The 15561-nt window shown below is 54.1% G+C and overlaps 1 protein-coding gene across 2 annotated transcripts in view; it reads left to right on the top strand.

Annotated features, from left to right (window-relative positions):
* Pde2a (phosphodiesterase 2A) overlaps positions 1-15561 on the top strand; it is a 59155-nt gene that overhangs the window by 31498 nt on the left and 12096 nt on the right. For both annotated transcript variants that reach the window (XM_027942850.3, XM_027942852.2), the window contains 4 exons: positions 3256-3344; positions 9234-9343; positions 10175-10230; positions 15127-15186. In XM_027942850.3, coding sequence (XP_027798651.2) covers positions 3256-3344; positions 9234-9343; positions 10175-10230; positions 15127-15186 — 315 coding nt within the window. The remainder of the gene's footprint in view (positions 1-3255; positions 3345-9233; positions 9344-10174; positions 10231-15126; positions 15187-15561) is intronic.

Raw genomic sequence — 15561 nt, 5'->3', positions numbered from 1 at the left:
ACCTCGCCCCGCACTTCCCAGCCTACCCCAAAGCCTCGCACAGGGTCAGAGAGGAGGGGAAGAGGCAGGACCTGATCAGAGGACCCTCATGGGGAACTGGAGGGTCTGGGTGTGTGTCCTAAGACGGTTTGCTGGAGGAGGAGGGCTGCAGCTAACACCAAAGAATGAACTTTTTAAAAAGAATCCCACAGTATCTGAGCCAGAAGGGGTCTTAGAGGTTAACTGGAAAACCTGTCTCAGATAATGGAGGGGATTGCAACAGGACATGATGGCATCGGGTGGGTTTTGGAACATGTGCATAGGAGGCTTTGAGTGTGGGCATGAAGAGCTTCCTGGAGGCCAAGGCTTGCAGGTGCTAGAGAGCTCAGCTTTGATGACTGGATCTGCACTGGGTTAAGGTGTCCTGTCTGGAGACAGGAGCCTGGACTGAAATGACCCTTAGTAATCTTGAAGCTTCTCTCTGTCCCATCCCAACACTAAATGGAGTTGCAGATTTGGGGCAGGTAGAGGGTGGTAACCCTGGTCACATAGACCCTGAATGCTTTGTTGGGGAGATTGTGTCCCTCCTTGGTGGCTATGAGCCTCTTCCAACCAGGCTTTAATGCCTACTGTTCATCTCTTAAGAAGGAGGGTAGATTAACTGGCTGTTGAAGCCCAAATCAGCAGGGTCTCAGTTGTGTTATATAGAGGAAAGTAAGGAACTTTTGGAACCTGAGTGAGGGATCTGATCCAGTCTAAGGAGCATGGAAGACTTCCTGGAGGAAGATGCCCAAATTGAGTCCTAATGGCCTTGAATGTCCTCTCCCCTACTCTCACCCCCAGCCAAGGGCAGCCTCTATTCTGGGAAATTGAGCCAACTCAGGATGCGACCTTCTTGCCCCGGCAGAGCCCATTGTCCCTGAATCTGCATGATGGATGAACCACCGGAGGCCCAGAGAGGGAGGGCACTTCCCCCAAGGTTACACAGCATGACAGGAACAAATGGGACTTGGCACCTCAGCACCCCCATTCCCTCTCCTCAACTCTGCCTTCTCCAAACCTCCTAGAAGTTCAGCGCCCAGGAGGAGGGCTAATGACTGAGCTTTATTGAGCGTGAAATTGGTAGGAAGTGGGTGGTGTGTTGGCACCCAAAAATAAATCCTCCAGGAGGGGAATGGGATTGAGGCAACATCTGGCCTGGGGTAGAGGCACATCTGGAAAAGGAGGGTTAGGGGAAGCTGGCAAGACAGTGTCCACAGGCTGGTCCTGAGGGCCTTGAGTCTCCCTTGGGTGCAGCAGGAGGAGGTAACTGGCTAGGTTTGCTCAGGCTGGGTGCCCTGGTGGCTGTGCGGGCATAGATGCCCTGCACTGGATTAATTGTAGTCCTAAAGCTGGGGGCTGGGTGACAGCTGTGATCCAGAAAACGAGATTCCTGGGATAGCGGAAATGTCTACCCCATTCCACCCAAGAGACCTGTCATGAGCTAGGGAAGCCCTGACTTAGGGAGACCTGGCCTGATTCCAGGCCCACAGGGAGGTAAGGCAGGCAAGGTCCTCGGCTGCAGGGAGGGTGGGGAGATGGGGAGGGGTCACCCTCCACCCCGGGGAGGATTGCTGCAGGCACCTGGCTTCCTCATCAGCACCCATTGTGGCAGGCAGCCCCGACGCAGATGGTGCTGATGTGTCTGAAACTGTTCCCTCCTTCTCTCCAATACACTCAGCTAATTTTAACCCGGAGGGCTGAATGAGGGGGTGGGAGACGCGGACATCCGGAAGTGAAGTGAGGCTGTGTCCCCCTCCACCCGCAGGATTACCACCCTCTCCCTGCGAGGGACGACTCTTTGTGTGCACCTCATGGGCTCCCAGCCTGTTTGGGCCCATACCTCTGGCCCCTCGTGGCTGCTGAAGAGAATGACAAGAGGAGCCGGTGGCCTCATTCCCAGAGTTCTTTTTTTCCTGAACTCTTGCCTGGAGCCTCATCCCAGGAAGACAAAGGGGGTGCAGGGTCTTTCCAGTGTCTGCCACTCTCAGTCACATTGGGCTCTGTCATTCCCATCTGCCACCCCTTAACCTGGAAGTGGTGCTGGGGCATCTCTTGTGGCCTGAGAGAGGGGCGCTGCCTAGGGACAGCCCCTCACAGTCCTAGAGGCACTACTTCTGCTGAGATGGGTCCCACACCTATTGAGGGTGGGCCTTCGATACCAAGCACCCTGTCACCTCCTTCTGAAGGTTCCCTGATCCCTGCAGTGAAGGAGAGCCCCCTCCAGCCTGTCACAGAGAAAACTACAGAGTTGCACAGTTGGGCTGTGCAGAATTGGGGGTGGGCAGGGACCCTTAAGAGTCGCAAGTTTCTGCTCAGAGGGAATGTGAGGTTTTGCCTGTGGGTCAGTGAGAGCGACTTCTGTCAAGACGTGGCCTGCAAAGAAGGCCAGTACTGCTCTGGGCCCGCGGGGGAGGGAGGATTGGAAAGCTGAGGACTTGACAAGCTTTGAGCAAGAGCTTTGATCTCACTCTAGGGAGCGATCTGTCCAAAATACAAATCTGCTCATCAGGTTCACTGCCTGCCTGGCCCCCAGCTGTGCTCTTAAGGCCCTTCAAGCTCAGGCCTGCTCACCCCGAGCAAACCCCTGGACCTCTGGACCTACCTACACACCTGGTGCTTGACCCACGAACTGGTTCTCTCTCCCACCTCCAGTCCCCAGATGTGTCCATTTCTCATTCAGTTACAGCCTAAAGCTCTTTCCTCCAGGAAGCCCTCCCAGGCCCCACAGAGGATAGGTGCTGTGCCCTCTCTGCTGTCTCCTGGCTCTAGTCACAGTGTGTGTGTATGTGTGTGTGTCTGGTTGTTTGCCAAACACCTGAGGCTGGAGTCAGGAAGGAAAGTATCCAGGGTGGAGGTGATTGGTTTGCACTCAAACCTTTCACACTCTTTCCCCAGCACCTTGGATTTAGGGTAAACAGTTAGAAAAGTTGGCAGATTCATGGATCAATCACTTTCTGCCCAGAGCCCCTTCCAAGAATAGAGGGTGAGGTACTCGGTTTATAAGGGTGTTTTTGCACTCTGGCTGCATGTTAGAACCACCTGGAGAGTAAAAACAAACAAAAATGTCAGAACCCTGCTCCCAGAGAATGCATGATTTGTGGTATAGACACAATTTGAGCGTGAAATTGTGCCCAGAGCCCCTTCCGAGAATAGAGGGTGAGGTACTCTATGTATAGACTGGGACTGGGCCGCTGGGGGCCTCTCCAGAGGGCTCATGAGTGCCTTTTGTCTTAGGAGACTGTCTACACCTACCTGCTGGACGGGGAGTCCCGGCTGGTGTGTGAGGACCCTCCGCATGAGCTGCCACAGGAAGGGAAAGTCCGGTAAGCCATTCCCTGCACCCCCTTCGCCCTCTTGCACTGCTGAGGATGCTCAGAGTGAGAAGGCCAAGGCTATGGAGTCTGTGAGTTTGAATCTATCCCATCATGCCATGAGAACCGTCTGTGTGACAGTCACCTGCATCTGAGAATATGGAGCCCCCCTGCCTGGTTCAAAGCCCAGTTCTGTGTTTACTGAGTAATCTTGGGCAAATTATACAACCTTTCTGGGTCCAGTTGTCTTTTTGTTACATGATGAAAACTGTAGTCCTTGTAGGGTTGATGGGAGTATTCAACGCATTTAACACATGTCAAGCACTTAAACCAGCTTGATCCATGATGAGGGCTATCTATCTGTTTGGTATTATCATTATGATAGAGGATCAGAATCAGGGATTTTAGGATCAGGGCTCAGTATCCTATAGTCCCCTGATACCTCTGAGCCCACTGAATTCAGCTTCTTCATTTTATAGAGGGGCAGGAGACATACTTCAGGCCACATACCAGGTGTGAGGTCTCCTTGTTCCTGGGTCTGCAGTGGTCAGTAAGAGGAGGAGACCTGTCAGAGGAGGAAGTACTGATGGCAGAAGTGTAGGTGCAGAGGAGGCTGGCTCCAGAGCACTCGATGTTGTTTCCCAAGAATGGAAGCTAGGGCCATCCCGTGGCCCATGGAGCACTGGGCTGGGAGCTGAGGGCAGAGTGGGCACTGGTGGGGGTGTTCCCAGGAGGTGGCTCTTCCCCGGTGCCATGTGGTTTCAGAGAGTACCTGAGGCTTCAGCACCCCATTCACAGAGGCCAGGGGCAGCATTTGGTCTGGAGAGGCTGACTCGCAGTCCTGAGGTCCCTCCTGTTACTGGAACCCTGGATTCTAGAATGGTGGTCTCTCCCTGCCCCCCCAGCCCATAGAAGTATCTGGCTTTTCTCCAATAGGCCAGAGCCTTCCCACCTCCTGTCCTGTTCCTGGGGTCCTTGGGGGTGGGTAGCTGTGACACTCCCTTTTAACTTCTCCTGGCAACTTCTCCCTTCAAGGACTATGTGAACAAAGCCACCTACTGTCCCCTCTGGCCTCTGTGTCCCATCTGTAAAATGATGGGATATAACTAGAAAGTCTTTGGAATCTTAAAGGAAAACATGCTGTAAGGGGCTTGGGTGCAGTTCAGGGGTAGAGTGTCTGCTTAGTGGGCACAAGGGACTGGGTTTGATCCCCTGGGGGAGGGAATATAATAATGTCTTCTTATTTTCTCTCAACTAGCTCCCCCCACCTCTAAGTCTAAAGAACTTTGTCTAATAAGAGCTTAACTCCTCCAGGAAGTTTCCCCCAAGCAGCCAGGAAAGGCCTTCCTGGGAGGGACGCAGGATGACAGGGTAGGGAAGCAGGGGTGGTCCTGAGGGCTTGCTCTGCCCCTTCTGGCCTGCAGCACCGCCTCTGGCTGCTTGCCTCTGGGGGAATGGGCAGCTCTGCCGGGCCCCCAGGTCCTTTGAACAGCAGCCATTCAGCATCTTCCCCATAACCGCTTGAGACCCAGCAAAGCCTTTGGAAAGGGAGGGGGGAGAAAGGCAATTAAAAATGAAGGCTTAAATGCAAATAGCCCAGAGCTTGTTGGAGATTGAGAGGCAAATGCCTTCTGGAGACAGGGGTCAGGTTCCAGGAGGCTACCATGGACCAGGAAAGGAGGAAGCAAGAGGGTGAGGGTAGGGTACCCCAGAGACACAGAGATCAGCATTCATTCAGGTTGGCAAGGACCTTGGTTTGGGGGTGCAGGCTTAGGCCTAGTGCTCTCTTCCAGAATCTTTGCTGTGCCTGCCCCTCTGTGTGTCCAGCATACAGGGTCAGGTGTTCAGCTCACCTCCACCTCTAGGAGCGAGAGGCCCAGGGCTGGCTGGGCCCTGCTCTTGGGCACTACCAGCAGGACCAGGGCTTTAGACGTAGGTGTGTGTGGAAGAGGTAAGAGCCCGGAATGGCAGCCAAACGCGCTTGGCTTCTGGTTCAGCCTGCCTCACTGTGTCCCACCTATGTGTTGCCTTAATGATAATGGGTGCCAGTGCTTAGCACAGTGCCCAGCACACAGTAGGAGCTCAGGGATGGCGGGTTGCCCAAGTTCCTCCAGTGATTAATTTTGGGTGACCTTGAGAAAACGACATTCCTTCTGGCTTCAGTCTCTTTCTGAGAATCAGGTGAGGCTGGATACAGGTTTTCTCCAGTGGTGCCCCTGTGACTCTGGTCCCATCAGGAGGTGGAGGCACCTGTAGATGGAGGTGTGGGTGGTGGCGGGGTGGGTGTGCTCCTCCAGGAAGCCCAGGACCGCTGGCGGGGCTGGCAAACAGCAGCAGCTGTGACATGGAGGCTGGATCATAAAAACAGATAAGGCCCTTAGAGGAAGGGGCAGAGAAGCAGCTAAGGGTGGCGTGGGGGACAGCAGGGTGGAGGTGGATCTGGGCAGGAGTGAGTGAGGGGCACCCTTGAGCCTCGTTGTCCCACCTGTCCTGCCCCCTCCCACCTGCAGGCTCTGGGATGCCCGGCTGTACCCCCAGGCTTCCTTCTGTCCTGCTTGTAGATGCTGCTTTTCCCCTGCAGGATCCTCCCCTGTCTCACCTCCACCTCAGCCAATTCCATCTTCCTTTAGTGGCCCCGCCAGAGGCCCTCTTCCACAAGCCTGATCCACAGCTCCCTGGCACTGAAGAAGATCCAATCTTCAAAAACAGGGGTCTGGTCATAGTGGCCTTCCTGGAGATGAATCTGTCCACAAGGAGCTAGGAGTTGGGAGAACTGGGTTCCAGGACACATGGCCGCAATCGTGACCCCATGTACTCTCTAGTTTTTTTTTTGTTTTGTTGTTGTTGTTGTTTTTTCCAGTGCTCAGTATGGAACCCCGGGCCATGTGCATGCTAGACGAGTGCTCTACCACTGAGCTACATCCCCAGCCCCCTGCTATCTCTCTGGACCTTGTTTTACCTTTCTGTGAAATGATAAGGTTGAGCATTCTGTTGTCATGGGCTGGTCCAGCTCTGAATTTTAGGGGCTGCAAGGGGCCTCAGGGCTGGAGAGGAGAGAATCCTGGGAGGCTTCACCTCTCCTTTGTGGGTGCCCCCACCCCAATCTTCCAGCCTATTTCAGTCTCCAGCCTGCCACCTTCATCTTTTCATTGCATCGTTTGCTACCCTAAAGCCTCTGAAATCTTGCCACAGAGCATGGGAGACCTCAGGCCCTGCAGTTACCAAGAGGGCCCCTGCTCAGGCTGGCTGCCATTACCATTAGGGGCCCAGGGCCCAGCTTTGAGAAATCTCCCTCAGGGCAGACCTGGTCTCCTCTCATTGAACAGTTTATCTGCCCCTCTGGTTTATCTGGAAAACACAGGGACTTCTCTGTTCCCTTCTCTGGATGCTCACATTTTGGAGAAAAGAGAGGGAAGAAAGGGTCCAGGTCTGCGCCCGGATCATAATTTGTCTTCAAAAGAGAGATGAAAGGTCAGAGAAAGGTTGATCCTCAGTGAGAGAGCGAGGGCTAAGTGAGGGGACGGGGACTCAGTAAGGAGAGGGGACCTCAATGAGAGATGGAGGCTCAGTGAAGGAGGGGGATCAGGGAGAGCACAGGGGCTCAGTGAGGAGGTTGGTGTTGTTGATGAGATGGAGCTCAGTGGGGCACAGGGCTCATCAAAGTCAGGCTCAGTAAAGGGCCTGGGCACTCAGGGCTGGGGCTTCATGGCAGGTGGGGCTCATGGAGGGGCCAGGCAGGGGGTAGGTCTCATTAAGGAGAAGGGGCTTACCCTGGAAGAAGATCAGAGAAGGATGTCGGGAAGGAGACCTGGGCACTTAGCTCTTTCCAGGCTATTGACCTTACCAACAGAGAGCTTTTCCCTCTATTCTTTTTCCATTAAACAAATAGTTGTTAAAGGGACGGAACAGTCATAAAATCCACGCCTGTTCCTCTCTCCACTCTGCCCATCTGTCTTTATCTTTAGAGGGGCAGACCATGACCATTCAGGGACCCAGGGCTGAGTCATTGGTCTTCATCTGGACAGCTGGCCCGGGGGTGTGGAGTCCCCCCAGCCCCAGCATCAGCCTGGAAGATGGGGCAGGGGACTGGAGAAGGAGAAACGGAGGAGCTGAGGAGGAGGCCAGAAGGGCCTTAGTGGAGAACCATCCGGGAACCTAAGTAATGGGAAAGCCCCACTCGCACGTGATACCTTGCCTCAGTTGCCTTTAGGGGACCTCAGGGACATGCAGGGGAGGTTTCCAGTTAGCTTTTGGGGATCTGGGGTCTAGAGCTCATTGAGAGTTGGAGTTCATAAGCCATGAGCACAGAGGAAGAAGTTCTGTGCAGAAGAAAGGCTGGGACATATCCTTTCATTGGGGTCCCTGGGGAGAGGCTGACGCTGCCCTGGGTCTATGGGTGGGCAATGATAGTCAGGGGTCCACTGGGGAGGCTGCAGGACTTACCAGCAACATAGGACTAGCGCCACCTTGTGGCTTCCTGATAACCAGAGTGTCAAAGGCCAAGTAGCTGGGTGGGGTTTAGCTGAGGGTCACTCCTGTCCTAATGAAGTCCCAACCTTCATCAGTTTAGTCCATTGTCCTTCTGCTGCCCTAGCTCTCTATTCCTTCCTGGGGTGATTCCAGGTAGTCAAGATAGCCCAGAACTGAAGCCCAGCATTTGGGCAGACTCAAAAGCTCCTGGATGTAGGGGTGAGAAGGTGGGAGACACCACTGGTTTTTGTAGATTCTGAATTGGTCAGAGGGGCCAGGAGGGAACTAGTCTGTGTGACATTGAATGAGATGATCAACCTCTTTGGGCCTCTGTTTCTCCAGAGGCTGTGACCTCCTGATCTGGTGACTTGCAGGCTGTCCCCTCTTGAGTCCTCATCTGACCTGTACTGGATTCCCCTTAGTGACCCCAAATGCAGACACCAGTGTACCAGTCCCCTAAGCTTCTCGTCCATCCAGATCAGGCAGTTCCTATAAAAACATGGAGGCAGCAGGAGAGATGAGGAGCCCAGGACAATTCATCACTGAATTGAATCCAGAGGCCTGGGGGGAGGGTGGAATGTATGGCAGGGCAGAGAGAAATGCATTCTTTCCACAGTCGACCTCCCTGCCTCAGTTTCCACCATCACACCTGGGTACTCATGCTAGTCTCCTGCTCAAGTGTCACAACTCACCAGTCTTTGGGATGGTTCAACCTAGTTCTGGTGCCAACTGCCTGGCGCTTCCAATTATTAGCTGTGTGATCTTGGGCAGGTTACTTAATCTCTTTGTGTTTTAGCTTCTTTATCTGAAAATGAAGTTGATGGTAATCTCTAACCCATAGAGTTGTTGATAATTCTGAGCTAATCTCTGTGAGTTGGTTGGACTGTGCATAGCACAGAATAAATGCCCAATAAACTCTAGTTATGATGACTGCCTGTGGAGTATTGCTCCTATGCTTTGCACCAAACTTCCTCTACAGCTGTTTTCTGAGGTCGTGGTGGGGAGGGTTATACTCTCCCCAACCTCCATTCTCCCAGGGAGGCCCAGAGAAGTTAGGTCACTTGCCTAAGGTTGAGAAGCAGCAGGGGCGGGGTTTGACCCAGGCAACCTAGCTCTCAGCCTGCCGGTGCCCTCCCTGATCTCCCCACTGCCTGGGGTTCCACACTGGGTTCCACACACATGCTTTCCCCACATCTACCAGCAGGAGGCACCAGAGACCAGGCTGTAGCTCCCTGCCCCGCACCTGGGGCCTGGGTCTCCACCCTCAAGGGTCCTGGTTTCATTTTTGTCCTCCTCTATTCCACCCTAAGGCAGGTCAAGCTGTATAGATCCTCACAGGTGTGCAGGGTCCACCCTGCTGTGTGTCCCCAGGCTGGGTCTTGCTCTGCTTTGATCCCAGGACTGAAAGGTGGCACCATGTCCTCTTTTCAGAGAGGCTGTGATCTCCCGGAAGCGGCTGAGCTGCAATGGGCTGGGCCCCTCGGACCTGCCAGGGAAGCCCTTGGCCAGGCTGGTGGCTCCGTTGGCTGCTGACACCCAAGGTAAGGGCAGGGAGCAGGGCAGGGTAGGGAGGGCTGTGGTTCTGCTCCCAGGTCATGTATGTCTTCTGCCCGTCTCACCTCTGTCTCCTCTCTCTTGCTCTGTTTCTCCAGCAATCCCTCCATCTAATTCTCTCTCTAATGTGCTACTAACCTCCCCGAGCCTCAAGTTCCTAACTGTAAAATGGGGACAACAGTATCCACCTTGAGGGGGTGTTGCAAGAAGCAAATGAGATGACGCATGTTAAGGGCCTGGCACCTAATAGGGCTCAGTGGACAGTGGCCGTGGTTACCGCTTGTGCCCATTGGCAGATGGGGCTGTAGTTATTGTCATGGTCTCTGTCACTTTCTCTGTTTCTGTTTCTCTTCCTCTCCATGCTCCCTGTCCGCCATGTCTCTCTCTGCCTCGTGTCTCAGTCTCTCCAGGTCTCTGTCCTCTGTGTCGATGTGGAAAGTGCACAAGACTGGGAGTCAGGAGACCTGACTTGCTGTGTGACCTTGGGCAAGTCACTTCCCCTTTCTGGACCTCAGTATCCCAACGTGTAAAATAGGGGTGCTCATCCTTACCTTCCTCCCTCCCTCCCAGGGTTGCTGGGAAGATCACAGAAATTTCTCTAGTGAGGGGGTTTCCTTTTCCACAGGGGTCACTGCTGTGGTTGTTTTTTGTCACTGGCTCAGGCGCCCTCTCTCTGTCTCACTGGGCCTCTGGGTCTTCCTGTGTCTCTGTCCAGGCCTCTCTCTGTCTGTGTCTTTGTCTCCTTCCCTGGGTCCCTGCTCAGTATCTCTGAGCCTCACTGGCCCCACAGGACCACCTCATTGCCCTCTCCTCCTCAGTGCTGGTCATTCCGCTGGTGGACAAGGAGGCCGGGGCTGTGGCAGCCGTGTTCTTGGTAAGAGCTCGCCCAGGCGGTGGTAGTGTGGATGGGGGAGGGGGCAATGGGTGGGGGCTGTGTGTGTGATGAGAGCCGCAAACTGGGGCAGAGAGGGGAGGTGGGGTCTGAGGGGAGTCTGGGGGCATCCCCCACGCCCAGCAGTGTGTCCCACCTTGGATGGGTAGAAGTAGGTCTGGGCTCAAGCCCCACCTGTGCTCTCAGCCCCCGTGGAGTTGCAAAAGCTCAACCCAGGCATGACCCTGGCTTGTTTCTTCTTTGGGATCCTCCTGGTGTATTGGGGACAGTGTCCAACAGGGCAGAACACAGTGAGATGGGACACGACTGACAGACACTGAGGAAGGACCGGTGGACATGAGAAGCTGAGCAGCAGATGCTGGGAAACTCAGTCAGTGATAGGGGTGGCTGGAACCAGGGCTCTTGAAGAGGCCCATGGGGTGGGGACCCCAGCCAGGTCCCAGCCAAGGCAGCAAGGGGACCTCCTGCAGGGGCCATCAAGGGAAATGGGGAAGGGTACTCTGTGGGAAGTGGGAGATGTGAGGGGGGCACTGCAGGGCGGAGCTGGGCAGGGGACCTGGGCAGGGCTCCCCTCTGCCTTCTGCTGTCCCTTGTGGAGGAGAACCCCAGGCTCTGGCTCACCTGGGGGGTTGGGAGGGTGGTGAAGGTGCCTTGCAGAGAAGATTCTGTCTCCCGTTCAGCCTTTTCTTCCCTGTGAAGTTGGGGTTCAAAATCCTTGTCCCTGTCCTAGGGAAGGAAGGGTTAGCCCCCAAATTGCCATCACTGGAGGTCTGCTTCCCCCGAAGTGGCTGCCACCTGGGCAGATAAGCCTGCCTTGGTGTGCCTGGGGGACTCCTCCCGAGCTCATTAAAATGGAATTAAAGGTTCTGAGGCTTCTGACCTTTCCCAAGCTGCTGGGGGAGGAGAGTGTAGTTGGAGTGGGGGGCGGCCTCCAGGGGAGCAGGGGAGGAGGACTTGGCCTGCTCTCCTCGCCCCATCTGCCCAACCGAGGGAGACCAGGCCCCTCCTTGGCTTCTTCTGCAATCTGCTCCCACCTCCAGCTTCTGTTCCTGCAGGGACTGGATCCGCTGTTGGCAGAGTTCTCAGTGGGCTGCCTCCCCATCTCCTTCGCACTTGTGTGTCCCAGAGCTCGTGGGTGTGGGGAGGCCAGGGCTAGGGGTAGTGCAGAGGCGTGGGGTGGGGAGTGGCTACCTGGTCCACCTCCTTCTCTGTTGAGGTCTGGGGAACCAGGCTCCTGAGAAGCCTCACAGACCCTCAATGGAGTCTGGGTTGAGGCCATGAGGACAGGAAAGGGATGCAGCTCTTGGCAAGGGGAAGACATCCTGTGTGACTATGGTCAGCCCAGGAGTCCAGGTCTTGGGCTTCTGGAGTGAGGAAAGGTGTGTGTGTGTGTGTGTGTGTGTGTGTGTGTCTGTCTGTCTGTCTGTCTGTCTGTCTAGGAGGGTGTTGAGATCACATCACTTAAATCGAACTCACCCAGAAGAACTCTGCTCTGGGCCACATCCCAGGCTGGGTGCTGGAACAAATGTATCTGCCTTCTAGGAAATTTCAATTTGGGGAAAGGCAAGGATACCTTTGAGCCACCACAGATCAAATAAAATCAGCACTACCAGCAGGTGTTCTGGTAGCAGAGGCTGGAGCAGCCAGGGGGATCTTACAGTGAGGACAGAACTGAGAGGTGCTTTGGGGCATGGATAGGAGTTTTACAGACAGAAAAGGGAAAGGGTTTTCCAGATAGAGGGAACCCCATGAGCAAAGGCAGGGGGCGCCGTGTGGTGTGTTGGGAGAAGAGTGTGGAGAGGTAGACATGTAGGGTGTTGAGGAACATGCTGCCCAGGGTTTTGGCTTCCAGAAATTTCCCATAACCATTCTCTTACCTCCTCAAATACCCTGGCGGAGAAGTGTTCTTAACTGTTATTTGGATTATTCGCCTTCTGCCCCTCATCCAAGTCTGCACCTTCCCACTCAGGTAGAAATACACTTCCCTAGGACACCTCTCTCCCCAAGAAATCTGAGAGCAGAGGGTGCAGAAGATAGAGGGATACTGCAGGGCAGATCTTTGGGAAGGCTGAGTCACAAGCTCCTTTCTTGACAATCCCCAATTCTCTCTGTAGGCCTCTGCTCTTTGTAGTCATCAGTTCACCCATTTATCCATCTACCCATCCATCCACCCATTCATCTACCCATCCACCCATCTATCCATTCATCCACCCATCCATCCATTGAAGAACTATTTCTGGAGTACCCACTAGATGCTAAGCACTGTGCTAGGCTCCAGGAACAGATGTGACCAGACAGGCTCTGCTTTCACAAACCATAAAGTCTGGAGGGCATGAAACAAGTGAACAAAATAAGGATAGAATTGCTAACGATGCAAATCCTAGTGAGGAAACCAGGAAGCCCTGCGAGGAGTGCTATGAGACACAGTTAGCAGAGTGCTCGCTGTGGAATATGCTCCCCAGGTGCAGGGCTGGGGGGCTCAGTTCTGGCCCTGGCAGCTCACAGCTCAAGGCGCCTTGATTGCAGATTCTTTGTGTAGGAAAGTCTCCGACTCGTTCTTCAGTTCTGGATAATAAGTCCCTTTGAGGAGTGGGCGGCCCTTGGTCTCTGGCATTTGATGCTTGATTTGTGCTCGCTCTTTCCCCAGCTGTGCCTGCCACACCAGCTCCTTGCATGGGGATGGGGTGTTTGTGGGGCTTGGTGAGGGTAGGGAGCTAGCTGCTGCTCTGGGCTTTAAACCATTTCTACAGCCCCAGTGCCCACTACTGAGTGTTCCCCTGGGGCCCAGACTCCCTCCCTGAGTAGCTATGGCAATTGCAACAAAAGGCCACGTGTGCGTCGGGATGATTGTGTTTGTGTGGAGGCGGGGCATTAGAAGAGTGTGCATGGCTCTTGGGTGTATGAACTCAAGTTTCTTGTGTTTTGGTGTGAATATGCATATGCAAGTGATACAGACACTAAGGGTGGGTGTGGGGATGTGTCTGTGACTGCACTGTGTGTGTGTGTGTGTGCACGTGCGCACACTTCCATGGGAAGTATGAGTGTGTGGGGCAGGGCGCTGAGGTTCTTCATCAGAGTACATATGTGTGTTTGTGCACAGGCTGGTTGGGGTGGAATGAGACATCCCAGGGGTGTGTGCTGGGGTTGGCAGGGAGGGGGCTCCATGATCCCTTCCTCAGTCTTTCAAAATCTCCAAGCTCTGCATCTGGGACCAGGTAGTTTGGGCAGCCCAGGAATTGTTTGCCCCACAGCCTAGAGGAGTGCCAACCTTCCCTTTTCCCAAGAGATGGGCCCAGGTCCAGGTGGAAGGAAAGGGAAGGATGCCCTCCTCCATGCATAACAGTAAAATGCCAGCATATTTATATAAACCACATGCAACTGAATCCTGGCCTCACTTTCTTTCTTTCAACCCTCTGTCCTGTGGGAGCCACGGGGGAGGTGTCATCCATAGCTTAAACTTTGACACCATCCTTGGCCACCGAGGTCTCTTTGAGGTCTTCCTGCCTCCAGTCTTGCCTCTCCTAATTCACCTTCGACTCCATTGACTATGGTCCCCAGGCTAAAGCCCAATTTCTTAGCTTGGCCCTTGAGGCCTTTCCCTATGTGGCTATGTGGACTCTCGCCCTGCCCAGGTCCTCATTTCCCACACACCAATCAGACTACCAGGACAGCCTCCTGCCTGCAGGATCCCCTGTGGCTCTGCTTGTCTTACGCATGCTTCATTGTCAATACAGGGAGCCTCTCAGATGCCCTCCCCCTGAGCCAGGTTGTCTACCCTCTCTTTCTTCTTCAGGTATGGGCTCCACACCTTCCCTTAAGTGCATCCTCCCAGGCTGCCCACCTCCTCAGGTTTCTCCATCTGCTCCTGGCAGGGGACCCACAGAAGAGGCAGGCAGGGGCTGCTGAGGCTCAGAAGGGAGGATGGAGGAGGAGTCCCCAGTACAGGCCCTGCAGGGAGCCCCACAGGAGGTGAACCTCTTCAAGTCGGCAGGAAACTAGTGAGGCAGGTGGGGAGCGTTACTGGCAGGGCCTGCAGTGGGCCCCCTAGACTGCCACCACTCCATTTTCCTCTTCTAGCACCCAGACGGGCTGGAGGAAGGGACTCCATAGAGTTCAAAAGATGGCTAAGGGGAGCCCTGGTGACTAGCATAGAGAACTTGGAGAAGGACAGGATAAAAGGAGTAGGGGGTTGGTGAGAGAAGATCTGGGGAGGGAAGGTGTAGGCAAGGAGCTGTAAGGCAGGGCTGTCCTAACTCTGCCACTTTCTGCTTTGTGAACTTGGGCAAGTCTCTAAACCTTTCTGGGCCTTGGGTCATCTGAAGCTTGTATCACACAGTGGTGAGAATCACAAGTGAGGCAAAGCACTTCATCAATCCATTCATCCACCCTCCCCTCACCCAGCAGATGTGTCATGTTGAACTCCTTCCTTTATTCCAGACTGAGGGGTGCTTCTAACTGAAACTCAGAAAGAATGGAGCTGGGAGGCTGAGGTTAATACCACTAATTCTATAATCAGGGCCTGAAGGACCCCATGAGTGGAAGACAGGATTTAAAGTTCACCTCCCTGACACTGTACGCATGGTCTGTGCTGTCTGGGGGACTGTGGATTTTCCTTGTGATGGGACAGTGCTGATGGAAAGTCATGGGATAAAACCAGAAAAGTTCCACTCTTTGAATCTGCCCTAAAAGGCTTCCAGCAAGAGGGGATTTTCTAAAAGTTATCTGCATGGTCAGAAAAAAAATGGGCTTACACAGAGGCCCATGGACTGGAGTGTGTAGGTGTTGATGGGGCCCAGTGTGTGCTGGGCATGATGCCGGCACTCTGGCGGAGACAGTCTGGGAGAAGTCACAGGGAGTTCTCCTCTTCCATCCCTCCAGGTGCACTGCGGCCAGCTGAGTGACAGTGAGGAGTGGAACCTGCAGGCCGTGGAAAAGCATGTGAGTCCTGGGGGGTAGGGCTGTGGGAGGATGGGGGCTGCTGAAGATTCTTATTACAGCTGGTGGGGCGATGACCTGGCAAAGGAACCGGACAGAACTGGGTTCAAGTTCTAGCTCCATCACCTTTGAGCTTTGGGACCTTGAGCATGTCACTTAACCTCTCTAGGCTTCAGTTTCACATCTGAAAATGCGGATAATGATAGCACTAACCTACCTAGGGTAGTGGTGAGACGTCAAATACCTGTACATAACTTAGGACTGATTACATAGTGAAATTGAGGCTCTTTTCAGCAGGAGATTTTAGGATTTTGTGACTTTAACAAAGCCTTAAGAGTCCCCACCGGTGCTAGAGACAGAGAAATCCTACCTTGGCCT

Source organism: Marmota flaviventris, chromosome 9 (genome assembly GCF_047511675.1).
Source record: "Marmota flaviventris isolate mMarFla1 chromosome 9, mMarFla1.hap1, whole genome shotgun sequence".
NCBI classification, from domain to species: domain Eukaryota; kingdom Metazoa; phylum Chordata; class Mammalia; order Rodentia; family Sciuridae; genus Marmota; species Marmota flaviventris.
The sequence above is the reverse complement of the archived record's forward strand: the minus strand, read 5'-3'. Positions and strand labels throughout refer to the sequence as shown.